General features: G+C 36.6%; 3 protein-coding genes across 3 annotated transcripts in view; 1 reads left to right on the forward strand and 2 right to left on the reverse strand.

Annotated features, from left to right (window-relative positions):
• srbd1 (S1 RNA binding domain 1) overlaps positions 1-8,482 on the reverse strand; it is a 55,344-nt gene extending 46,862 nt beyond the window's left edge. The window contains exons 1-9 of the mRNA XM_032554006.1: positions 8,388-8,482; positions 7,927-8,000; positions 6,986-7,346; positions 6,541-6,768; positions 6,122-6,288; positions 5,726-5,843; positions 4,631-4,769; positions 4,256-4,352; positions 3,894-4,080 (exon numbers count right to left, since the gene is read on the reverse strand). Of these exons, the coding sequence (XP_032409897.1) occupies positions 3,894-4,080; positions 4,256-4,352; positions 4,631-4,769; positions 5,726-5,843; positions 6,122-6,288; positions 6,541-6,768; positions 6,986-7,346; positions 7,927-8,000 (1,371 nt within the window). The 5' untranslated portion in view covers positions 8,388-8,482. The remainder of the gene's footprint in view (positions 1-3,893; positions 4,081-4,255; positions 4,353-4,630; positions 4,770-5,725; positions 5,844-6,121; positions 6,289-6,540; positions 6,769-6,985; positions 7,347-7,926; positions 8,001-8,387) is intronic.
• A 2,468-nt stretch (positions 8,483-10,950) lies between these two features.
• On the forward strand, positions 10,951-15,899 carry LOC116713296 (insulin-like growth factor-binding protein 2). Its single transcript, XM_032553409.1, has 8 exons — positions 10,951-11,110; positions 11,193-11,286; positions 12,288-12,457; positions 13,830-13,897; positions 14,045-14,072; positions 14,181-14,375; positions 14,621-14,649; positions 15,666-15,899. Exons 2-8 carry the CDS (start codon positions 11,213-11,215, stop codon positions 15,681-15,683), a joined length of 582 nt encoding a protein of 193 aa, XP_032409300.1. The 5' UTR covers positions 10,951-11,110; positions 11,193-11,212; the 3' UTR covers positions 15,684-15,899.
• Positions 15,758-20,300, reverse strand: LOC116713297 (SLC35A4 upstream open reading frame protein-like). Its single transcript, XM_032553410.1, has 3 exons — positions 20,186-20,300; positions 19,638-19,736; positions 15,758-18,626 (listed from the first exon to the last, which is right to left on the reverse strand). The coding sequence occupies exons 1-3, from the start codon at positions 20,198-20,200 to the stop codon at positions 18,429-18,431; spliced, it is 312 nt and encodes a 103-aa protein (XP_032409301.1). The 5' UTR covers positions 20,201-20,300; the 3' UTR covers positions 15,758-18,428.
• Between the last annotated feature and the right edge of the window lie 5,628 nt (positions 20,301-25,928).

Raw genomic sequence — 25,928 nt, forward strand, 5'->3', positions numbered from 1 at the left:
CCAAGACCAAGATCAAGTGATTCATTCAATTGTTATATTGTAAAATAATTAGCAATCAAAATAGAACCTATATTTAAAAGTAAATACCATAAAGATTGAAATTAATAAATAAAAAAAAATCTGTACTATATTCTTTAAAATACTCCTATAACTAGTTCAGTTCTTAAAAAATGAATATTAAAATGAAAAACACAAGCTTTCCTCACTTATCTTAAGAAGCAAGATGCTACTTCTTAAAACCTTCTAACTTAAGAAAAAATAAATCCCTTAAGCAATCTACAGTATATATGTTTTTGTTAGGCTCTAAATGTGATGGCCTGACTAAAGAAATGGCATCCTGTGCTTTTTTTCCTTTTCTAATTTTTTGTTACTTAGGATAGATCACAGCTAGTGTTCCTCTCTGAATCTCTCAGTTTCTATAAGAGTTTGATGGCGTGATACAAAACAGGGATGTGAAGCAGAGTGTAAATATGTTTATGTATTAAACATGCCAAGCAGTGACAGGTAGCCAAGTGCTGGCCAAATCCTGACAAGACCAGAAAGACAATCTTTCCTCTGTTGCTTTCCTTAATCCGTTCCTCAGCCCCAAAGTAAGGGCAGTCAGCCAACAACTATCCCCTATCTGTCTCCTCCTCTTGCTCATCTGGTCTGTAGAGGTATACTGTCATCAACACATCCATCCATCCGCCATATCAAGAACAAACAGATGCAACCACGCTGACAAACATTCACAGAGAATTTGCACTTTTCTCGACCTTGCTGGCACGGAGGAAATGTGGTTTATTAGAGTGGAATCAAGCCGTCTACTGAATTTTGTTACGCTTGGCACCGTCATCAATGTTTCCTAAACTATTTCCATTTCAATATTCCATACTTCTCCAGACTCAAATATTTAGATTTTTGCTTTCTTATAATCTCAACATTTGAGTCAAAAAGATTCATTTGTCAGGGCTTTGCTATTTCATGCAAAAGATGTTTTAAATTAAAAATTTAATTTAAAAATTGTCTGTTGCAGTTTTAAATTTCGTCCAATCACTAGCGTAAAACATAAAATCCAAGTCACGTGAACTGAAGTTTACGGTTGCAATATGACACAACCTGAACAAGTTGAGTGGATGTGAAAGTCAAAGTTACTGTCCATCACCTGTTTATCAAACATTTCTCTTTAATTGATGAAGCGTTTCCGATTGCTTGAGCTCTTCTGCGGGCGAACCCCGATCAGAAGCGCTAAACTCCTGTTTGATCATGGTGCAAATCGCATTAAAAGCAGCCCACTTCCACATTCAATAAATCTGCTCTGGCATGCTGCAGAGCATGCTGGAGTCTTATGGCTATAAAGTAAATGTGTACCCTCCAGAAGAGGACTCAAATCAAGTCTAATGGAATTACATCTGGCATAAGCATTATACTTTCAGACAAGCTGAATGCCAGAGCTTCCCCTGAACAGACTTCAGATGAATTTAGAAACCTGCTGTCAATTTATATAAGGCTTTCATGGAAATAATTATCAAGTTTCTTCCCAGTCTGATGTTTCTAGATCAGAAAGTAAAATTTTAGGCCTCCTATCAGGAATTATAGGCTTCATAAACTCACCTGTAAATAGAAATTTCTCTCAAATGTAATTTTATGTCATTTCAGAAAAAATAAAGAAAATTCAGGCTTTAGTGATCAGTAAGTAAGTGTAAAACTGGAATTAGCAGATCTAAATTCATGAAAGCATGTAAAACACTCTTTATGCTCCCAAGCAGCAAAACCCAAGTCACTGTTAATGATTTCAAATTAGCAATCATCAATAGAATAAAAATCAATTGGAGGATTTAGAAAAGTGACAGAAAATTTTTTTTATTTAAATGTTTGAACAAACCTAATAAAAACCAAATGCCTCCTGTCACTTGGAAGATAAATTCAAGGTTCATTAAGTTCATGAGTTGTTTATAATTTCAGGGACTCATTAAGAGTTCCCTGGGACAACAACTCCCTCATTTTGTCCGTTTCTCTTCCACTAGAAAAAGAGCCGAGGCTTAATATAATGTGCTAAAGCACACGGGCAAGTGTGCACAAACACACATGCCTTCTGTCAAAACACATCTCTCACCTGCTTCCTCCCCCTGACAACTTCGTGGCTAGAAAAGGTTCATTTTAGCCGGAATCTGACAGCTAACAGGGTCACGGCAGCCTGTGGATTAACACTCCGTGACAAAGGCGAGTCATCGAATTAAATGCCTTGCATACACAGAAGACAAGTGGGAGGGGAGGTGTGGATTGGAGGGGATAAGGTTTAGTCAGAGAAAAGAGGGATGAGGCAGATCAGAACAGAGCATGAGAGATAAGTGACGAACGCACCTCGGCGTCGCTCATCCCGCCGTGTTTTCTTTCTTTCACTGCCCCCGCTCCCTCTTCCCCATCCTTTTGTCCGCCTGTGGGCCCGGCAGCAGAAGCTGTCACTGCAGAGGACCGCCTGTCAATCAAAGCCTCCTAATCCAATGGCATGTCGGCGGGGGGACATGTCACATATGTTAAGAAGAGAGAACGAGGGGACTCTCGGGCGGCCGTGGCTGTGCGGAGCAAGTGTGCGCAAGAATGTGTGCGCGTGATTAAAAATGCCTGTGGGGCAGAGCGCGGCTGCCAGGGAGTGTGGTGTGGCAGAGGCAGCGGGTGACAGGAGCTGTGGTGACACATGAGGCCCGGGACCAACTCTGAGTAACCTACCAGTCACTGGAGAGACTGAGGGGGAGATGAAGGGGCCAAGCGGGGCGCAGGAGGGGAGGAGGGTATGAAGGCACAGACAAGACTAACCGCAACTGACGTGGGTAGCATTCAGAACCGGCACGCACCGATGAAACAAACACAAACAGAGGGAGCGTGTTAGTCCATAAGTGTGTGTGCATCAGGTAAGCATGAAAACCACATAGTAATTAATTATATCCCAGCAGAATCAATGCAGTTGTTTCATACTTGTCTTCTTGAAGTTGTTTGGTTTCCTGCTCTGGTCCTGATTAGGGCTGTCAGCGTTAATGCACCAACACATGCGATTAATCAAAAAAGTTTAAGGCGTTAATATTATATAATGCGGATTAATCGCATTGCCTATTTTGACCTAAATGCCTCTCTTCTGCATGGAGGGTCACTTAGTGTTCAAAGCAGCGGCTCACATGGTCTTGTACTGCGGTCAACAACGCAGAGTCGTAAACGCAAGTTAAAAGAGTCAGACTGGTTTGCTCAGAGGCAAATTTCGCTTTAAAAAAACATCCCAAAGTTTGGATAAAACTAAGATAGTACGTATCGCAACGATGAATTATTTTTCCACTGAAGTACGACCAGTTTATAGTTGGCATTTCAAAAACAAAATGACTTCTTTAAACCTTCCTGAATATAAAAACCTAAACAATGTAAAATCTTCAGATAATTTGGTTTGAGACAATAAAAGACTTTCTTAAGCATTTTTGACAACTTACCGTACATATTTACATTTGAAGCTTACAAAGTAAGCATTGTGATTAGTCGTGATTAATCACAGCACTAAGGTGCTATTAATCGTATAAAATTTTTTTATCGACTGACAGCACCAGTCCTAATTCAACATGTACAGAGACAGCTAGTGACCCTCCTGGGTAAAAAAAGTCTTGAAATTCAGCTTGTAATTTAGTGCCATAATTTTACACAGAAAAATTATACAAAAAAAATCTAATCTTTAATATGAGTAGAATTGAGGGGGGAGGGTAGATTCAGAAATATTTGTGTTGAATAAAAATGCTGGTGTACCAGTGGTAAGATTAGAAGAGAGCTGTGCAATATCAGGCAAACAGTAATTTTTTACAGGAGTACCAGTCGCTATAGCTAGCGCTAACCTATTCTGTACATGTGAAAATGGGTAATTATTTTCATCTTGTTACCTGATGAGGCTGGATGCGCTGAACGTTGCAGGTAAAGTCAAAGTAGAGTTGGAATTTGTCGAAGTCCTTTTTTGGGGGGTGTCCCGCTCCTGGTTTTTTGTGTTCTTGGGCGACTTTCTCCTGCTCTTTTTCCTTTAGTGCCGTTTTAGACACACTGGACTGGATGGTCACGAAGCTCTTTTCACATCTGCCAGAAAGAAACATCAAAAATCTGTTTGGGAATGTTCAAGAGATTCCCAAAGACTTAAGAAAAGTTTTTGGGAAAGTCCAGAGACTTAAAAAAAAACCAAAAAAACAACAACATTAACATCATTTATGTACACAGAAATAGAAAAATGTGCATAAAAGAAAATATTTTTTACAATGTTTTAATGTAGGTGAGTGTCTCAGGGTCTTTGGCTATTATATCAGCCAAAATATGCTCCACCCCAGTGGCCACTTCCTCCACACATGATAGACCTGTCACACACACACAAACACAGATCCACAGTGACTTTACAAAGTACATCTTTTGATCTCAATATTAATACAAGAATCAAATTTTACATCCTGAACGTCTATTTTCAGCCATACTAACTATAAATAATACGCTACAATGTGTCAGAGTAAATGGCTTGAGTCACAAGTGTCTCCATTTCACAAGAATCTGCCTTTAGAGAGTTAGAGGATAGTGAAAATAACAATCAGTTTAAGGCTTGCGTGTTTTTTGTATGCAACTACAGTCAAGTGCCTCCTACCTTCAGTACCAGGCTTTACCCAAGCGTTGAGGTCCAGAGTGTGTGGTACATTCAGCAGTGCGGTGGCAGCATCTTCCAGGCCCAATGCTTTGGCCCTGCGAGCTTTAGTGAGCTTGCTGCCTTTCTTGTAGGGCGTATACTGCAGGTAAAAACACAAAACACAGATCCTGTTTTCTCTTCATTTATACATTCTGACTTTCATTCTGACCACATTCTGGTGGTCAGAATGTGGTCACATTCTGGCCACATTCATTTATACATTCTGACCACACCTTTTTTATCATTCTTTAACTCTGTCATAGGTACATAATTAAGCTCTTTGAGAATTTTCATTTTTAAACAACTCACTATATTTGTTTGTGGTGTTGTTGACAGCCCACTGAGTGTTTACATGCTTATTTGCATGTGAAGTAGGTAAATTATATCTGTTAACACAGGATGGATTGAAATGCCAGGTGATATTCATCTGGCTTCACTTAGTCCGATTTTATGTGAAGCATTATTTAGTACTAGCTGTGAACAGAGCCTTATATTCTCCAAAGAAAACGGATTGAAACTCTGCACATAAATGAGTTTTTAGACCAAATGAATATACTCTCACTGCTCTAAATGGACATGTCTGATATAAATTGTTTAAATAAATTTAAAGATAACCCAAAGAAGTCAAATACAACTCAATGTAACAGTATTATGGAAATAAAATTACTGTTTAAACCTGAGGAGAGATAACCTGTGAAACCCATATTTTTTTTTTTTTTATTACTATTTTATTTTTGGCCTGGTCTTATTGATTACATAGAAAACTGTATTATTTTCAAATCAGCATCACACCACATATCAAATAACAAAATATAATAGCTATAACAATGTTCTTTAGTTTTAGGTGATTTTTTTAAACAGATGGTTTAGTTTTTTACTAAAAAAAATCCTATTTGTCTTCCAGTCTTTTTGCTACAATTTTTAAAAAATCTCCATATTTTTTGCCAGGAGTTGTACAATTTATTTACTCTCATCCAGGCAAGCAGTCACTCAGGTGTGAACAAAATGAGATCTTCAAGTCAATGTAGATAGGTTATCACTGAATAAAAATCTGACCACATGATCCAGGTCATCAGCTGATCGGCAGCTCCTAAGGCTTTCCTCCAACTCAGGTGTCAGAACACCATCCTTCTTCAGGGTCTGAACCACAGACTGGGTCTTCTTAGCAAGAGAACTAAGCATTTGAAGAAATCAAATAAGAAATCTGTCTTAACCAAGGAAAACAAAAAGGACAGCTTAACATCAACACAGACATGCAGACGTTTTGGGCCTCAAAGATGAACCACTACCGCCATCTAGTGGCCAATAGCTGATACATCAGCTCAAAAATGCTCCACAATGTAGCTTTTCACACCTAAATGTGTGATTTTATACAGCCAGCTGATATTTATCAGATTTCTAGTACGTCCTGGGGGTTTAACAGATTATATTTATTTTATGTACAATACCTACCATAACTCCTCATAAACCATCTGGACGTCTCGAACTGCATCTGCGTCCATGTGGTTGATCATCTCTTTCCGGTAGCGCACCATGAAGGGAACAGTGTTTTCCTCGCGTAGCAGCTTGATGATGTTTCCACACACCCACCGCTCCACACATGTCAGTATAGAGATAAGCTGAGGAAAACAACAGAAACAGTAGAAAATTTATACATGCAATGGTAAAATGCAGATACATTTTCATGCATGCATTTTCACGTAGTTGTTTAGTCTTTGCTAATTATTGAATGGGTTGTAAGAATTACTTTTCTGTCAGGTTACAATGTACTGCAAAAAGTGGAAGAACATAGTATAGAGATGTTGAACTTTTCTAAAAAAGTTAAAAGACAAATTATCCAAGAATTCAAGGGTAAGTCATGTCCTCTCCACCTCATTCAGGTCCCAGTTCATGTTGAGTTCATTCCTCAGAGAGTGTGCTCCGGACTCTGGGAAGGTGGGTCGCTGTCTCTGGCTCGTCTCGCTGGTCTTCTGTTTTTTTAGGCTTGGCTCATCAAAAGTGAAATCGTCCTCCGGCGCTTCCTCCTTCTTTACTTGGAGCCCAGACTGTGACGTCCCTTCGTCTGTCCGATGGGCGTCCGACACAATAAATGAGATCCTCTAAAAACCAAAAAACAGAAATAAAAATATTACCAGAAACTGACAATAAGAAGACAGAAAATAGTCAAGTTAGATTTGATCTAACTTGGATCAAATCTGTATTTTTATCATCACCAAAGTTGTGTTTTGCTATTACTAATGTCTTTGAACACCAAGAATTGCTGTATATGCCTATGTCATTCATGCTTATTCTTGCTGAGGTAGCTGTTATAATTACCTCTTCCTTCATTCTGACACTATTGCCTCTCTTTTCAGTCTTCTGTTTTTCAGGGCAACCAGTCTGTGTTTTCCTTTCATTTTCTCCTAAATCATCACCATTGGACTTCTTTCTCTTTTTTCCACCAGAAACAGACAAGGCAGTATCTTCTTGTTCTGCTGCATGTTTGCGGGGTGCCCTTGGTTTAGGGACCTTAGGTTGTTTGGGAACTTTAGGCTGTTTTGGTTTTGCGGTCCTCTTGGGCGCCGCTTTCATCCCTCCATCTGTAGGTGCTCTGGCAGCTTTGCTGGTAGCTTTTGTCGACCCCGATGGATTCCACTCGTCCATCTCTTCATCACTACTCACCACCTGAGTAAAAGACCTAATCATAAGGCAAGAATAAAAGTTCAACATCAGAAACAGAGAAAAGGATGGAAATTTGTAAAATTATGCAACACTCTGACATTTCCCATTACAAACATAAACTTAAATGTGTTTTGGCAGCATTTTTAGTGCTAGACCAACATAAAGCTGCCAGCAACATAAAGAAAAATGATACACTGGTGTCAATTTGGTTTGGTAATTTTGGAAAACAACTGGCCACACTGGATTTTCTTTAGTGATTACAGAATAAACGGGGTGGAGAACATATGTAGTTTTCAGTTTTCTACTTGTGAAACATTTTGAAGGCCATATAATTTTTATTTCTGTATGCCTATTACAATAAATATACATTGGAACTTTAAATGTTTATTTGTACAAATGTGTTTACTAGGAACTGTAAAGCCTTGCATAAAGATTAATCTCAGAGAGAACAATCTTAAATGCAGGTAAATTATTATCACAATATGAGGTCATTTCAAATCTTCTAGTCACTTTGAACATGTCCACGAAGCTACTTTGTATAAACTAACCATTAAAAAGAATAGACTTATTGATATAAATAAGTAAACATAACTCACTGGTCGGAATCTGTATTTTCATTTTCGTTGTAAATTACAGCTTTGGCGGTTGTTGCTCTGGGTCTTCGCATCATCTGTGGAAAAAGGCAAAAGGTTAGGCCACGTTACATAAAACCTGCAACCATTAAAACGTTACATTAACTCGTTTTTTCTTAGCAAATATTACTGCCAGTGCCTTCGTTTTCGCTGTTGTTAACTTGTTGTCGTTTTCTTGTATTTTATTAGAAGAGGAGAACGAGGACAAATAATATTTTCTAACTAAACCTTCAAAGTTACAATTTCTGAGACAAATGTGAGCTCGGAGCAGCCGGCTAGCTCAAACAAATAAAGTTGAGCTTGTAAAGCTTTTCAAATTTGCCGCTACAAGTTTATGCTAACGGTGAAAGGCGCGTTTGTAAACGACATGTTCATGTCTTTCGCGGTTTCTGCGCGTTGTACAAAGCATGAGTTAATAAATATACCTTTGTAACGCGGAATATGCTTAGTTTATTTTCAGCTGTCTCACAAAAAAATGTCTAAAGCTGAACAGCAGTTTCCTGCAACAGTAGAGTTTCAACCAATCACAACACGCGAAGGCTTCCGTCTTTGAGTTAGTTACCGCCCCCTACCGTCTGGTAGTGCGTGAACCACTGAGAACTGCATTCAATCGTCCATACATTTAAAAAAATAAAGAAAAAATACAGGTAAACTGTTCATTTGTTTACCTTTATTTCAGAGGCATACCTCCGAATCTAAAACAAAATTGTAAATAAATTGTAATAGGTTTCTGGGAGCAAAAAATACAATGGTTAGCCAGTTATGATCATATTTTCTAAATATTTATTTATTTATTTATTTATTTTAGTCTTTTGCCTTATTATACAAACACTTCATGCCAACATATACAGTAGCTCGAAAGTCCACTGTTAAAATATGAAGTCTGTGATGTAAGCACAATTACACAATGGCTAGTGGTTAAAAAAACAATATGATTTTGTAGCAAATAAATAGACAAAGCTTAAACAAGGTGAATGTCATTAGCACTACAAAAGCGATAAGCCTCATAAATGGTAATTAATTAACTGTAGAAACTCTGACTGACTTAATAATGTATGTTTTGAAATCATAGAATTGGAGTAGTGTTTTCCAGACAAGTCTCGTTGAATCCATATTATCATAACAATATCAAAAGGGACATTTTTTATTCTTCAAAACCTGTTAGTTTTAGCTCTTCAGAAGGAAATAGCTGCAGTTACCTTTCTGGTTGGAGCAGTGTTTGAATCAAGGACTGAGACAAGCACATGTTCTTATCAAAGGAGGAAAAGATAAGGTCAACCTAACTTAGAGGGGGAAGAGATCAATAATCTTTAAAGAGCAATAATTTGACCTGCGTTTAAAGAAAATACTGTTCGAAATGGGACTTGGGCTAAGATGTCTGTGAAAGTACTTTTACTTTTACTTTTGTAGCTTGCAATGTACATGGCAAGGAGATGTCTATGTTACATTATAAAAAAAACTACTAAGAAGTTACACATTTTGAAAATAAATGTCAACATAAACATTTGTCAAGAATGATTCAAGACTTGTGTGAGAATGCTCAAAGGGGTTAAGCCTCTAACGTTGTGAAATTCTAACAAAAAATCTGGAAAGTGTAACTACTAGCATTTTGAGACCTGGAGAATTTCCCGTTATTTAAGACCAAATTTGCTGACTATTTTCTGTCTCAATATTTATAGCTTTTTATCCAGTTCAGCTATTTTCCTAACGTGAATCCATTTACAATTTCTTTTCACCTCTGAAGACTGAGAACCAAACTGCAGGCTGAAATCTGAATTCAGGTGGATGATGCAACTGAATGCCTCTATTAAGAGAAACTTCTCTGAAGCTACAACAGTGAAGGGAAGTCAAAATCAGGAAGAAAAACTAGAAATACAAAAGAAATTCAAAGCAACCACAAGCATCAACAACAAGGCTATGAAAGAAGTTGGGAGAATTTGAGGTTACTAACGCCAGAGCCTGATATCTCAGACTATCTCAGAGTAGTTTTATCTTGTATAAAATTAAATTATTATGATTATTACGATTCTCAAATGTGTATCCACTTATTCATAAACCAGGTCATCTCATTTAACAAATGTCCAACCAGCCAACATCACACCCAACATGACATATGTATCAAAGAATTGATTAATTTATCAGTAAAAGTATAGACACAGGCTGCCAATGTGATCTCAATCAATTTTAAAAGAAACATGGATTTGTTTCTATCAGCTATAAAACTCTTTGTAAATGTTTGGAAAATCCAACAACAAGAAACCAAAGGAAAAATAGATGAAGAGCTGTTTTTTTACTGTTCTGAATAAATCATTAAAACTTTATAATTCCCTGTTACTTCTTGTTCCTTCCTCTTTAAAACAAACATAGACACTGATAGCATTGTAAAGCTGCCCGTGATTTGTAAAAAAAACAAATCCCTTATTCAGATAAGACCTTTTCTTTTGATTTTTTCTATTCTATTCTATTCTATTCTATTCTATTCTATTCTATTCTATTCTATTGCATCATCCTTATGCAAATTTCTAATGACTGAACTCCAGATTCAACATATGTTGAATATACAGTATGACTGGCTGCAGATTGGGAAATTTAGAAACTATGCCAATTATCCATAATAATTGTGACATTTGACATGTTTATTCCAGAAAAAACTGAAAGTTACCTTAAGTATGAAGCTGATGTCACAAAATGAAAGTTTTAATCACAAAGATTCAACTGCAATCAAAATAAAATAAAACATTTTAAAAATCATTTCAAATCCTTAATGTAGGATTATGTAAACAATTTTATTCAGAAAAGTATATATTTTTATAAACTTAACATGTTGTTTGCTGACAGATATTGCTATTGTTAGGAAATATGTAAAGAGACTTGCATATTTGTAACGGGGATTTCAACAAGTCTATTCAAGCCGAAGTCTCTCTGCTTTTCTTGGTAACAGATGATGAGTCAGAGTGAGCAGCCAACCACAAAATCAAGACGAGAAAAAAACCATCCAGCCGTAGCAGGACAAGGCTGTCTAGAGAGCGTGCCTGGGTTTTCCTTCCAATCACTTTCAGTTCCGTCTGCCTCAGATCAGTGAAAAGGGTAAAATCTCAGAGACTTCAGTCATTACTGCGAAACAACCTCCATCCTGTTCTAACAGAAGGTAAACAACCTCGTTCACCTTCTCTTCACTTCCTGACAGAGAAAGCAGCATCAGTGTCCTGACCAGACGTTTGTGTTTCCAGGTGTTGTGTTTGAGTGAAGAATGTCTGACCCAGAGATCCCAAGCCAACCTCTTCTTGGAGAAACAGTCGTCAATGTGGGCCCACCAGCTCAGGGGTAAGGAGGGAGTGTTTTATGTTTTTCCATCATCAAAATGCATGAATTTATGTTTTGTTTTTTAGTAATGATCAGGGGTCTGTATTTTTATATAACATTGCTGTTGGTGTGAGGTTTTTATTTTATGCTTTGTTATTTAAAATCCTCCTCCTTTTGGGATCAAAAAGATCGGTTTTGTTCTACATCGTTGTAAAATATTGCGTTCAATTATTGAAACAAGGCAGTTTGGATATAGTTTATGCTCCAGCTAATGTTTTATTCTAAGTAATGCGAGGAACAACTTACTTCTGTAAATCACTGCTTTGCTGTTTATTGATTTCTTATATTGAATCCCTTGGACATTTTAAAATGGTGACAATAAGCAGAGTCATTGGATAACCTATTAAATTTATTTCCATCGTGCAGTTAAAAGTAACGTTTGAAAGTAGGATGTAATATTGGAACTGAACTAGATAAAAAAAAAAAACCTCTACATTTACTGATAGCAGATGAACTCACATTTGAAATTACACATTTTATGGTCCATTATGAAGGTTCTTACTCTGCCCAAGTCTGTAAAAGTCATAGAAAATTTTGTATGAACAAATATTACTTTAGGGTGCTTTTGAAATCCAAGAAAGTGTAATGTTTTAGTCTCTGTGATTCTGGATTGCAGTATAATTCTAAAATGTATTAGGACGCTCAGAGGAAATATATTTTTTAAAAGTCATCGGAATGTCCAGCAGCTATTGTTGATTTTAAAAAAAAGAAAAAAAAATTCCCAAACTTTCTTTTACGTATCTAGTTAGCAACAACTGATGTCATCTGTGGGTGTATGTGGTGAATACCCTGAGCTAAGTTCCTCTTTCAGAGAACATTTTATGAAAAAAAAAGAAAAAAAGACATCTGGTTTTTATTTATTAACTGTGACTCCAGAATTACAGGGTTTTTTTTTTACCTTCTTTTAATTAATAACAATAACAAAAAAATGTTTTTTCTCTCCTCCTTGTGTCTCTTTTCAGCCAGCGGTCCACCCGGGCCTACACGGTGGCAGGACTCACCTTGTTGGCCTGCGTGCTGATTATGGGTCAGGCAGCGATCGCCTACTTCCTGGTCAACCAGAAGAGCGACATCAGGGATCTGCAGGAGCAGAACAACAGAATGAACGTGCAGATGACCAATGGAGGATCTGGTGAGGAAGCAACGTTCAGTTCACATTAGGAGCAGTGTATTGTAATCTAGACTTTTTTTTCTCTCTTTGCTGTGAACGTATAATGGATTGTCAACAGTATTAGTAATTTTATGTTGTTTTTTTTTAACATTAGTCACAGCTGAGAACATAAAGGATGGAATAAATTATTTTAGTACATTCATTCCTTTTACTTTCAGCACCTGGTTATCGCTAACCTAACCTCTTAGAAAAATAAAAGTACACAATGACTTATAAAAAGTTCCCTATTCAAAGCAAAGTATAGGCAGGGTTTTTTTCTGTTTAAAGTTTTCAAATGTTCTTTGTTGGAAAACGTAGTTTTGTTTCCCCATCAGCAGCAGCAGCACAGCAACAGCTTCTGCAATCAGAGCCTGTGGTGCCATAAAGAGCAAATAATGTCAATTACAGCCAGCAATTTTTGGGTTCCAAAAAATCGAACTTTGCTGTGGTAAATTTGGTTTGAGTTGTGTTAATTTAATTTTACATGCAGCACCAACATATAGCTAATAAAGCATTATCAAGACACGCTGCGTAAAGAAATCCTCAAGGTTTTATCCAGAAAAGCCAATAGTAACAAAAGTAACCTACTTCTTCTATAATCTATTTAAGTTTTGTGTAACAAGTAAACAATGTCTGATCACAACACATAAAAAAAAAAGTACAGTTACATATTTTAGGAGCGGCAGGCCTTGATAAAATCCAGGAAAATCAGTTTTAATATGTGTTTGGGATCATTGTTCTGTTGTCTCAAAGTTACAAGTATCTCACCTGAGCTGTCATCCTCACATAAAGGGAAATTGATAATAACGTTCAAGAACAAACAAGAAAAACAAAACAAAACACAAGATTCAAGCCTATTATGAACTGTCAATAAAAAAAACGGGTGTTCAATCAACAGACTGAGAGCGTACTGAACAAGACGGTGTGGACACCTTCAAATTTTACTTAAATTTGCCATAATGAAAAGAAGAGTGTTTGAAAGAGTAAAGGCTTGACTTTCTAAGAAGGTTTTTCAAGCTTTGTTTTGTTTTTATGCATGGTGGTGGCAGAATCATGCTTAGTATCCTGGTGGGAAACTTCTTCCAAATTTTTCAACTTCAGAATTAAGTGGTTGGAGCTCAGACACAGCTTGTTGTTCCACTGGAAACATCTGACCACCGCTGCAGTCAGGCAGGTTATCGGCGTGTTTTAATGAGCCTCTTAGGTTAATATAGTTAGAAAACAATAATGGTTTGTCCTCAAGCGCCTCTACGCACTGAACATTATTACAACAAAACACTAGGAGTTTATGAGCAGGCCTCTGTAGAGGACAAATTCTCTCTGTCTCACATGTTGCTTGTCTTTTCGTCTGCAGCTTCGGTGCCTGTGAGGCTGCACATCCCCATGAGCCCTGCAATGGAGATGATGGACACCACCATGGAGGTAAAAGATGATTTTAGTCCTCTTCCCTAATTCCCTCCCTCATGTAGAATTAGCATTTTAAGATGTATTCTTGAAGTAAATGTTGTCTTTTATTTTTGTCAAACCAAGTCGTCTCTTATTTATTTTTTTATTCTTTTTGCGCTGCAGGAGGAGTCAAGCGGAACTAAAAAAACCAGTATGTTTCTGCTTAAATCACCTACTTTCAACAGAATTCATGGTGTAATCTTGTCTACATAACAAACAAACAGGTGCGGTGACAAATTTTAAATGCCTTTTCTTCCAGCCACTCCCACCACCCAGTGCCAGCTGGAGGCTGCTGGTGTGAATCCAGCCCCGATGCCTGGCTTCTTCCCCAGGTGCGACAAGCTGGGTCTGTACGAGCCCCAGCAGTGCTTCCAGGGTCAGTGCTGGTGTGTGAGCCCGGCCGACGGGCAACCGATTCCCGGAGACAAGAGCTGCATCAGATCTGCCTTTTCTGGTGAGATGGTGTGGCCATCAGATTTTGTAAAATAAATATTGGAAATGACTGCATTTTGTTTTATTTTATCAATTGAAAAGAACTGTTTTGATCCAATTTGTTTTATATATAAAAAAAACTTTATAGATTATTTTTTTAAAGTATTTTTAATATGATAAATAGTATTAATCTTTTTTTATATATATTATTTTAGTGTCCTGACAAAAAATAAGAGGTTACTGACATTTAAATGTTCGTTTTTGTAGGAAACCTGATGACTCTCAACCAGAAATTGGTGAGTAAACAATTTTGTTTATAACAATAATATTCTGCTAAAAGCTATTTGAACCCTAACCTGCTGTTCTGACTGAGATTATGTGTTTCAGAACTTCAAACAAATTTTAATGTTGCGCTCAGTTTTCCTGAGCAAATACAAAAATGTTTTCAAAAGATGATTTCTTCTATTAAGGGAAAAATGCTTGATCCAAACCAACCCAGCACACGGAGATGCAACTGCTGATTCCTAAACTGGTTGTTCTGTCTTTGGTGACAACAGCTACAAATAAGCTTTTGTGGTAACTAGTGAGTGGAGGGATTTTTGCAGGATTGTTTTAATTTAGTTTCATTCAGATAACTTTCCTAGTTAGCTTAGTTTGAGCTTAAAGTCACTTATAGCTAGGTATCCTTCATGACTTTCTACTAGAGAGCAATATGTGTGGCTCTTTAGTTTGACTAGTTCAACTGTTTCCTGTGACCTTTTTCTTACAGATAGACTTCAATGACTGTGTTCATCTGTTTGTGACTCTTTTTAGAATCGACTTTATTTGAGACATTTTAGCTTACTTCACGTTGTCACACAGGTTCTGTTTAAGTGATTTGTTGATTATGCTGATTGTAATCAGGTCTGGGTGTGGCAGTGAAATGAAACCAACTTCTAAAAAAGGATTTAATTACATTTGATTTATCATTTAGCAAGGTGGCAGTTACTCTTTTATCTGCAGCCAGGTTGGTTTGGATCAATTTTTCCCCCTCAGTGAACGACATAATCATTTAAAAACTGAATTTTTGTCTTACTAAGTCAATCTTTGCTGATAAAATTTGTTTAATGATCTGAATTATTTGAAAAAAAAAAAATCTATCTTTAACCAATCCTTACAATTACTTGTGCTTTATGTTACTCAATTTTCTATTTTTGGTTGACTGTAGTTTATAAGCAAGTCCAACTAACAGAATACATGTAACTTTTTAAAAAAAAAATCTACCCTGTATTGTAAAGGTGTGGTCACATAAAATTGTATTCTTGTTTTTTAGGACACAGAGGATGCCTGAATCTCTTCCTAATGAACAGAAACTGACATAAGTTCAATTTCTAATGACATCTTCCAGCTTTGCCAGCTTTTTTCCCAACGATTTAAATAAAGATAGTTTGGTGGTGGTGTTCAGAGTTGCTGATTTTATAATTGTTAATTGGATTTCTTTCATGTTTCCTACTTTCCTGCAACTTATGTGCAAGCAATAAAGCGACTAGGTCATTTTAATGTGTAAGCTGATATATTTCTCTCATGTGCATCTCATGGATAGCTAATTTTTTCTTTTATTCTGATTCTGTAACAACGAAAAAAAAATTAATAAATAGATATTTGGTCTTTGGATGTCAAAAATTAGGAGAAACACATGTATTGATTTGTATTTTAAAAACAATTTATAAAACAAACACAGTTCTCATTATTTTTCATTTATTTGAACAACTGAAATAAATCTGTTACAGTTTTGATGAGATTTTTTTTCTCAATGACATCTCAGTGGAATTTCAATCTGTGGAGTTTGAGTTGTGCAGGCAGGAATGAAAGCAACAAAAAATAAAATAAAGCAAGTTAAAGAATAATGAAGCGGCGCAAAATAACAATTCCAGGAGAATACTCCTAAAAGCAAAACAGAAAACTTAAAACACCAAACCACGCACAGCAATATAAGGGAAACAAAATGATTGTCAATAGGCACATCTTCACTCTTCTGTTCCAGATATCACGCAGTATGAATGATTTCCTACTTTACCTTCAAAGGCAACTTTAAAACAATTTAACACAATTACACAACCAAAAACAATTTCAAATCAGATTTTCAGTCATGGCTTGATTTTCACGACAGATGTGCCCCTTTACATCGCAATGCAAACTATCAGTGACGTGAAAAATCCCCATGCTGCTTTACAGTCGTCGCTTTGTTGAAGATAAAACTTTTACCGAGTTAAAGGATGAGCAGAATAGACGTTTTTGAAATGCAGATGGGAAAAATGTGATATTTACAACCTATTCCTACATTTTTTAAAACATATCTTCAAATTAATCACAATTCAAACTTTTGACGTTAGAATATCTCCAAAGTGATCTGTCGTTTAATTTGCTCTCTAATAGATATAAAAGACTTAGTGCAGGATTTGAATAGCTTCAATAATCTTGCAGCCAACCAGCAGGGAGCTTTTTAAGATAAAGTGCACACATGCAAAAAACAAAGTGAAATTTTCAAATATGTTACATATCTAAGAAACAGGCCTTTGACACATCATATGGTAAATATAGCTTTGTCAAAAATAATGTAACAAGTTAAAATCTCTAAAAGAAGTGCAAAAATAAAAGGAATCAACTGGTTTCCAGCATGAAACAGGCAGCCAGATCTGAGAGGAAAAGGCTATTGCACACATGGCATGAGATGAGATAAGGTCAAGTCCAAACCAGATGAGGCACTCTTACACATACAACAAATTTCCACCGATATTCTCACGGGCAATAACACTACATATACTTTAGATGTATTTTTAGCTTTTGTGCACACTTCAAACTCTGCATACGGATTGCTGACAAGCGGAGACGGGAGAGTTGGACGCATTCAGGGGGGCAAAAATGTGTCCAACTTGTAAAACAGGAAAGTAATTTTAAACATTCAACAAAAACAATAGTCACATGAATTCTGTAACCAAAAAAGGAAAGTGATGTAGGCAAGTCACTTTATACCATAAATGTTCCATCACCTGCAAATAATAATGATAAAAGAAAAAAACAGTTGGGATGTAACGGGCTGAGGCTTTTTTACACAGAAAAAAGAAAAAACAAACAAAAACAAAGTACATTGATTAAGGCGCCTGCAGGTAATTTCTGATCGACTGAGGGCATGAGATGTTAAAAGAAAACTCATAATTGGTGGTGAGCAATACCACAGCATTATTTTAACATTAAAAATGCAATGATCAAGCTTTTCCTGGCCAACACATATTTCCAGTTTTCTTTAACATCTGGGCCGATTTCCATTTTATTTTCTAAAGTCTTAAACACAAAAGAGGAAAAAAAAACATGTGATCTCGGTTCTTTTTACACAGGCGAGTAGTTTAAATCCAGCATAAAGTTATGAATGGAAGTATATGTCTTGAAGTTTTACATGATTTTTATTAAACTAAAAAAATGACATTATTTTGGTTCATTGTAGACCGGAGATGCTGGCCTTTGTTAATCATGATTAATTGAATAAATTAGGGAAATATTATCAGATATTTTCAGCGTTTCACATGACGAGCAATCAGAGGTGATGTGTTGACTCTGATCTCTGACTGACCGATTAGTGCGTCTGTAATTAGAACATGTCTACCAAACATACTCTGCCGCTCTTTGCTCTTGTGCAGGTGCACACATTTTATTTTGCTCATTCTTATTTAGCTTTATAAAATACCCAACTTTTGAGTTTTCCCATAAACTCAGATTACATATTCACAAATATGCTTTAAACTAAATATTCTGCTACTTATTTTTTTTTATGGCTGTTGGGACACAGAGCAATTGTGATTATGAGCATTATTTTATGTTGAAACGGACCAATTTTTTTTGTTTTCCCATTTTTGTTTGGTAAAATTTTCACAATGTGTTTCCATTTCCATCACTGGGGATCCTCCAAAATATATATATATATATATATATAATTTGATATAATTATCAAATTAGGACTGAGTTTTACATAGAAAGTAGATCACAGCTGTACCAGCACCACTCTGATGTTGTAAACTTTCCCTATTTTGCCACTTTCTCCTCATTTACGTCGTCCTTTCAGGTTCTGTATGTACTCCTTGACGGTGTTTTCAATATTTGGTACAGCGTAGTTTTGTGCCGCGTATATCCCTGTGCATGTTCCTATTACAACACCCATCAGCGCCGAAGAGCGTAGCCTGGCAACCACGTAACCGGCCAGGAAACCCTTCAAGAACGGAGAAGCGAGCAGACTGCCTCCCTGGAAAAGACAAGAAGAATCAGACTGGTGGTTTCTCCAGCTGATTTACAGCAACATGCGTTCACAATTCAGCCGTCATTTCCAAAGACACCAAAGATTAAGACATTGTTTCCAAGTGAAGTTCAAAGTGAAGATGGCAGGCTGAATGTTACTGCACGTATTTGAACTTGATTTGAACAGTAACAAGCAATCTGAAAGATCCAATTTAAAGTTTAAGTTTAAATTTATAACAAAAATATTAGTAATCAAATTAAATTGATTGGATGCTAGTCATTTCTAAGCCTTGCCATTTTGTTACTTCTGTAGTTTTGGATGTTTTCTACCCATTGAGCACCAAAAGAATAATCATAATAATAATTTAATTGCATATTAATTACATCATTTAGGCTGCTTTGACAGCTGATGAATAATTATCTATAATTTACTGATAACCTACTGTGAAAAAAATGCTACGAAATTCCAATAAATATTACATACCAGCAGGAAGGTTAAAAATATTTTTGTCTGATCAGAGGTCCTGATATGTAATATTTTAGAAGAGTTAACTGTGCAAGAAACTTGAGAATTACACCATTCTCCATACTTATCAAAAACAATTCCTTATAAAAGATAAAAATACTCATACGCAACACAGAGAAAAGTATCTTTTTTGTTTTGGGTATAAACATGTAGGGATGAAATGATAGACAGTTGGTGCAAAATCTGATTAGCAGTTATGGTGAATTGGTAGAAGGACTGGAGTAAACAAAGAAACAATATGATGTCCAAGTCCAATCTTTAAAACACATTCTAAAACTTGAAAAAATATAAAACTGATTAAAAAAATATATAACAATCAAGCTCAATAGAAGCAATATATGAACCAGTGAAAGTGAGAGGTGTTTGTGTACAACACTTTCACCCTCAAATATATTACTATCAAAGTTTTTACAGACCATTTGCCTCTGAAATGATGTCAGTCACTTAACCTGAACCTGAACATTTGCACATTTGTTCCAGCGTGAGCCTTACTGGAGGAATCCCAGCTTGTATTTCATCTTCCACTCGTTTCTGGATGTCCTCCAGCTGGTCTTTCAGCTCCACCAGGTCCCTGAGCTGACCCAGAGGATTCTACATTCACAGCCGTAGAAACACAGAGACAAACGGGTGAGAGAGGGGATTCTTAAAACAGGGTTTACAGAACCAATTCAACTCATTCTGCTTGAGCTCAGTACATTTACATCCATTTGCAAACTGGATATTAAGCTCTAACTTTATCCCATAAACAAACTTCGGGATATTTAAGCAGATAAAATGTGACGAAATAACATCGTCTAAACGTTATGTTTTTTGTTATTACAACAGCTTGATAGTGATTGTAGCATTTGCTATATGTTCCCTTTACTTTAAAGCACTTTACACGAGTGTACAACTGCGCAAAAACAAATACGAAAAGGCTATTCTGACTGAAATAGCTTGAAGCTAATGCTAACCGACCACTTGAAGGGCTACATCAATGACAGGGCGGCTTAAATTTGACATTCACATTAAAAAGCGAGCTTAATGATAAAAGCACCGACCTTATCATCTGACATTGCTTAGATTTATCCAACAGAGTCACCCTGGTTGTGTGAGACCAGAAGAACTGAACAGGAAAAGTAAAAACAGTTCTTTTTCTGTTCTTGTAGCTATTAACAAAAATGCAGTTGGTGAATTACCGCCACCAACTGGTTTGGAGGATGTATTGTAGTGATGCTGAAACGGATGTCCTGTTAAACAATTATGTCTGTTTTAGAAAATACACCAAAGCTTGACAAATGTTACATCTTGAATTATGACTATGAGTTTGATTGAAATTACCTTGATATTATATCATTTTCTGTGCTTTTAAATCCTTTAAAATCCAACAAAAGCTAATTCCCTTTTGTTTTTGATTTTTTTGTGTTTTGGTTTAGGTCTCTATTTGTTGTGTTTTCGTCAATTATGCCCCTTCCCTCGGTTTTTCCTCATCTTCCTTTTCCAAAAACAACTCCACACTCTTCTTGTTAGTTTCCTCTTGTTCTTATTGCTCTCATTACTAAATGAACAGAAATTCCCCCGCACACAGCATCCATGTTGTTAGGAGTAATATGCGATGGGGATGCCTTTTTCCGTGCAGAAACCAGAGAGTTGTTCAGTGTTTATGAGGAAGGTCATTAATTTTGAGGTCATGTCATGTCCTGCTTTGTGTAGGTCTAAAACATAAAATCTATTGAAGATGCTGAGAAGTTTGTAGTTGTACAAAAAGTGAAAATGAAGGCCAGCTCAAGTTTTAGTTTAATACATGCAAGTCTTTTCATTCAAAGATTAGAGCAATATTTTTCAAACGGAAGGCTGGCAGGAACACAATCGGGTTTCTTACCATTGTTCTGTAGTCAAGTCAAGTAACATTTATTGTATATAGAGGTCAATTAGGAACAAAATGAAACACTTCATAGGCAAAAATGTAAAAAAAAACCAGAGCGATCAAGGATCACAGAAACAGTTCGACACCCATCAATTTGAGGTCGATGCTAAATTAACATAAAATATAAAGGTTGTAAAACAAACATTGCCCCACATAAATATTTTATGATGCCCTATTGGACTTTCTGAGCAGCATTTAAAATATTCTGGAGGGTAATTTTTCTTCTGTGTGTATGAACTATAGGCCTGCAGGGATGATCAAAAGCGGGATTTGAAAACAGCGAGAGTGGGAGTGTGCTGCAAGACTGAGAAAGATGAGGCAAGGAAGCACGGAAAGCTCAGTGGGAGCATCGTTTATTCTGATCAGACACAAAGAACAAGCAAAAAACTGCAGGTGGAAACACGCTCCAATAGATTAAAAAAGATTTACTTTGCTACAGATGATTTTTCCCACTTTTCACGTCTTCTGCAACCTGTTTAGGACAGAGTGCATTAACCTCTCCTCACTCTGGCTTATCTCATATAGAGATGACACATTTTACTGCCTCTTTCAGCTGCAGTGGCACTCTGCATACTGTTAGACGAGTTGAAACCCTGTCTAAGCACGTCCCTCTGGAGGTATGGTGGTGTTTAAGGAGCCACGGAGGTAAGGTGTCTCTGATCTTCACTGCTGTTGATGATTTAGCGCAGTTATTGATTGTGGCTTTGTCCCATTTGGCTGACTAATCCTTGGACGCCTCCATAAAGGAAAGGTCACAGAAGCTTATGGTGCAGGGATTTCACTGACGTCTGTTAGGAAGTGTGTCTATGTACCATGAACATCAAGAAAAGACAGATCTATAGGCCAGAGTGCATGAAATCAGCTTTGAGAAAAACATGAACTTATTTATATTCAGAAAATAAATATTTGTCTTTTATACCTTCCAGGCTAAAATGTCATCCATTATTTAATAAGCCTGTTAACATTTTAGTGTCAAAAAGAAAAAAAATAAAAGATCGGTGATGTTAATCTAATTAGTGATCCAAATGGATGTTTGAGTTTATAGAGGTTTGTGGAAAATAATTTATTTGAATATTAATTTTGTGTTCAGTGGTTTTGACAGTTTTTTAAAAAATCTAAATATTCTTTAATGGTCAGTGTTTTGATGCATTCATCTTGAAAGAAAAGGATCTTCTCTTGTTTTGTGCATTTAGGGTTATCAGAATCACCCCTATATTTAACTTAATATGGAACATCGGTTTTTTGTTTGTTTTGTTTTGTTGTTGATTTTGCTTTTTAGAAATGTTGTCATTTTCTTTAAATTGAGAAGATATCAAGATGATATCAGGCTTTTAAGCAGTTTGTAAGTTTTGGGTTCCAGATATAAATGTGTATTTAAGCAAAGTTTTTGTATCAAACCCAAGCAACAAGAAGATGATGACAAGAAACTTGACACCGTCAAATTGGACCTGTTCAAAAACAGGCTCAGGGAGGAATAAGCCATAACTTTGAAAGTAACTTTTAAAAGCTACGCTACAGTTTGTAAATTCAGAATCAAAGCCTTGATTTCCACAAACGTCCAGGAGTTTGTTGACACAGAAATTAAAGGGTTTGGCCGTAATGACAGACGTAATGTTTGGAGGGAAAAAAGGGATCTTCCAAACCTGAGAACATTCCCACATCTGGGAAGGTGACAGCGCCATATGTGTCACCTGTGAACCAGAGGGGACTGGTACAGTTTACAAAATGGATGGAATCACGAAGAAAGAACTTTATGTGGAATCTCAAGACATCAGCTGAGAAGTCAAAGATTGATTTGAATTTCAGAAAAATTGGCAAGTTGGCCTACAGACTTTGTTGAGTTAGACTAGTTCTGTCTGGGGGAAATGGGTCAAAATTCCAGCAAACTATTTTGAAAAGCTGATGGAAAGACAACCAGAAACATTTGGCCAAAGATATGCGGCTTAAGAAAGAATTTTACCAAATACTGAGGACTTTTTAAAAATCTTAGAAAGCTAAAAAGTAATTAAAAAGAAACTCTTAGCAGGTATTTAGGAAAAAAATATGGTAAATTTGTTCATTTTAACTGACCAAAACTCCCCAAAAACGTATTTGCATTTAATGTAAGAGAGTAATAAATAAATAAATAAATAAAAATAAAGAAATGTAAATAGCCATTGATGGTGGCAGTTTTACAAACTCAATCAAACCCAGTGCCTCAGAATATTAAGGAAAATAACCCAAAACTGCTCTGAACTTTTTTATTTTTCTAATGTCGAAAGTGGTCAATATAAACTATAAACATTCAAAATTGACTAGCCTCTCCCAGCCAAACAAATAAGAAATAATGATCATTTCCTGACTAGTAATTCACTTAAGACTGTTGTACCGATGACTGCATTAATAAATTACTGCCTGCTGCCTCCCCACCCTCTCTCTCTCTGCTGTGGTATAAACAGACGGCTAATGACAGAATATGCACTGCTGCATTTGACGGCAATAAACTCTGTCGGATGTTTTACTGAAGTTACGTTTTATGTCATTGCTGTTTTCTGCAAACAGCAGTGATGCAAATAGCCTGCAAAGCTATCCCTGAAAGTTTTACGCTTTAATTTCTGTCTCTTTTTTTTCCAGCTGGGGATCACTTTTGATCCAGGTAATGAAATGAAAGCGTTTCATCAATCGTACGTCCTTGCAGGGTACCAAACAGCCCAAAGCTTTTCCTCTCAAGCCTCAAATCTCAAAGCTTTTTAGGAAGCAGCAGGCTTCTTTTTGTGGGTGTGTGTGTGGGCAGAGTTGGCCCATGTTCAGTAAAGTGCTCTAATTAACCTGCATGTTCAGTATTCAGTCGGTGTTTCCATTGACGGTCGCTGGCCGCAGCTGCTTTGCAGAAAGGAATGTGACTTGAAAACAGGAGAAGTGGATGGGCAGGGGAAGGAGCTGGATGTAATGTGCCCACTTCCTCCCAAAAGTGCATGACTCAGCGTTTTCTTGAAACCAACAGATTATCTGCCACATGAGAAAATGAGGAAGCGCAGATGAATTATGGATTATTGTCCTAACTTTTACTGTATGCCCAGTGACCTCAGTCTTTGTTTGATTAAACATACAAATATCCAGCCTTCAAAGGCAACGCAGTAGAAGTCAGCTTTTATTGACTTTGGTGGGAGGTGGGGGAAATGATTTTCATGCACAACATTTCTCTTGATTGTAGCTTTGAATCAATAGCACGGACAGTTCAGACGCACTGCTTTAGCTTCCCGTAAGATTAACTATTCAATCACTCTACACATCCCAGCCTTTCAACTTTAGACCAATAAACTGAAACAACGTCTTCCAGAGTTCATCTTTTCCAATGAAATGGCGTTCAAACAAATGACAATGAAAACCTCAAAACAGGCTTTAAGCGATCCTGTTCACCATTATTTTATTTGGTTAATACATAAAACACCACATTGCAAGGAAATGAAGCTTGTTCAAAGAGGTGATCAAAACTGGAATTAAGTTTGCACTTCTTCTTTCCAAATGTGCTAAAAGTCCTATAAGAGATATTATGCATTACACACTACCATCAACGCATTAAAAGGAGCGCTCAATTGATGTAATGCCAATAGAGTTTTCCACTCATTTTTAAGATGTGTGTCAATAATTTTTAAGGAACATTTTTAAATAAAAATAAAGCAAACTACTCAAAATGCAACCTGACCCTCTAAATTTTGTTTGTCGTTTTAATAAAAGTAATTTTTTTTTCAATGGACGCACAGGTAAGTAGTTATATTAAACCATCTATAATCTGCTTTCTGATGAGGCAGTCAGATTAAACCTGCATCTTACTTTTCTTTTTCTTTCATTAAGCCAACATTTCTGTATTAAAAACACATTTTTTTGTTTTGTCTGATGTATTGTAATCTTAAATTATTTGTTTTCATTAGCTGTAAGTGGAAAATCATCATATTGGACAGAAATAGCGGTTTTAAAACATCAGCGTAAGTGTAGTTGCGCTATCTTAGTCAATAGAGATACTGAAATAAGACAACATTCTAACTAAGTGAATATGACTGTCATATCTGCCAGTAAGGATGACAATATCACTAGACATATTTAGATGTTAAAGCCAGCTCCGTTGATTTCCCTGACAGTGTGACGTTTTAAAAATTACTTAATGGTCCTTTTTTGTTTTTGTTTTTTTTTTTTGTCTTTTTACATAAAAACATCAAGCAAATTGTTCAATTCTCTAAGTTGATGGTTTTGATGTCCGTTGCTGACATTTTTAACAGAACCCGGAGGTTCTGGCATCCAATTAAGATTCATTGTTTCCATTTCAGTGCACAAGTCTCTCTGGCTGCCAGCCACTAATGGTCCCACTGTTTGTACCGTGTTTGTGTGTGGAAGTGAAGTTGTCTTACTCACATCGTGGGAACTCAATTCTCTTTTCACAGCCGCCGTTTTGGCGACACATCTCCCTGAAGGGGGACAACCTTTCTTATTAACAAGGCTACAGGACTGCAACTACAGCTGTAGTGAGCTTTAAATACATATCAAGGCAAGCCGCTCTTTCTGAACGGAGGCTGAAATAATAGAGTAAATGAGTATTTTGCAGTGTAGGAGTTTGCCCAGGAGGTGCCAATTAAAGGTTTTCGGCTTTGTTGCTTCTCTGGCAAGATGAGGCAAGGTAAGGGAAGGGAGGTGCTGCAGCTCCACTGCACCACTCTGCTTTGATAGAGCTAGGTGTGTGTGTGTGTGCAGGCGTGTGAGTGCGGGGGTGTGTGTGCGTGTGTGTGTGTGGTTTACACATTTATTAACTTAAAGGAAAGGAAAACATGAAAACAAAGATTAAAAGAGAAACGTTTGTGAACCGAGGAAGGACTGGGGGAAAAAAGAGAGAGTGAGAGGAAGTT

Source organism: Xiphophorus hellerii, chromosome 22 (assembly GCF_003331165.1).
Source record: "Xiphophorus hellerii strain 12219 chromosome 22, Xiphophorus_hellerii-4.1, whole genome shotgun sequence".
NCBI lineage: Eukaryota > Metazoa > Chordata > Actinopteri > Cyprinodontiformes > Poeciliidae > Xiphophorus > Xiphophorus hellerii.

Excerpts from the sequence above, each read along its gene's own strand:
- LOC116713296 (XM_032553409.1), top strand. The coding sequence starts at position 11,213 with ATGTCTGACCCAGAGATCCCAAGCCAACCTCTTCTTGGAGAAACAGTC. Across the intron at positions 11,287-12,287 it reads GTGGGCCCACCAGCTCAGGG|CCAGCGGTCCACCCGGGCCT; the intron begins GTAAGGAGGGAG and ends GTCTCTTTTCAG. Across the intron at positions 13,898-14,044 it reads TGATGGACACCACCATGGAG|GAGGAGTCAAGCGGAACTAA; the intron begins GTAAAAGATGAT and ends TTTGCGCTGCAG.
- LOC116713297 (XM_032553410.1), bottom strand. Across the intron at positions 18,627-19,637 it reads TACAAGCTGGGATTCCTCCA|GGAGGCAGTCTGCTCGCTTC; the intron begins GTAAGGCTCACG and ends TGTCTTTTCCAG.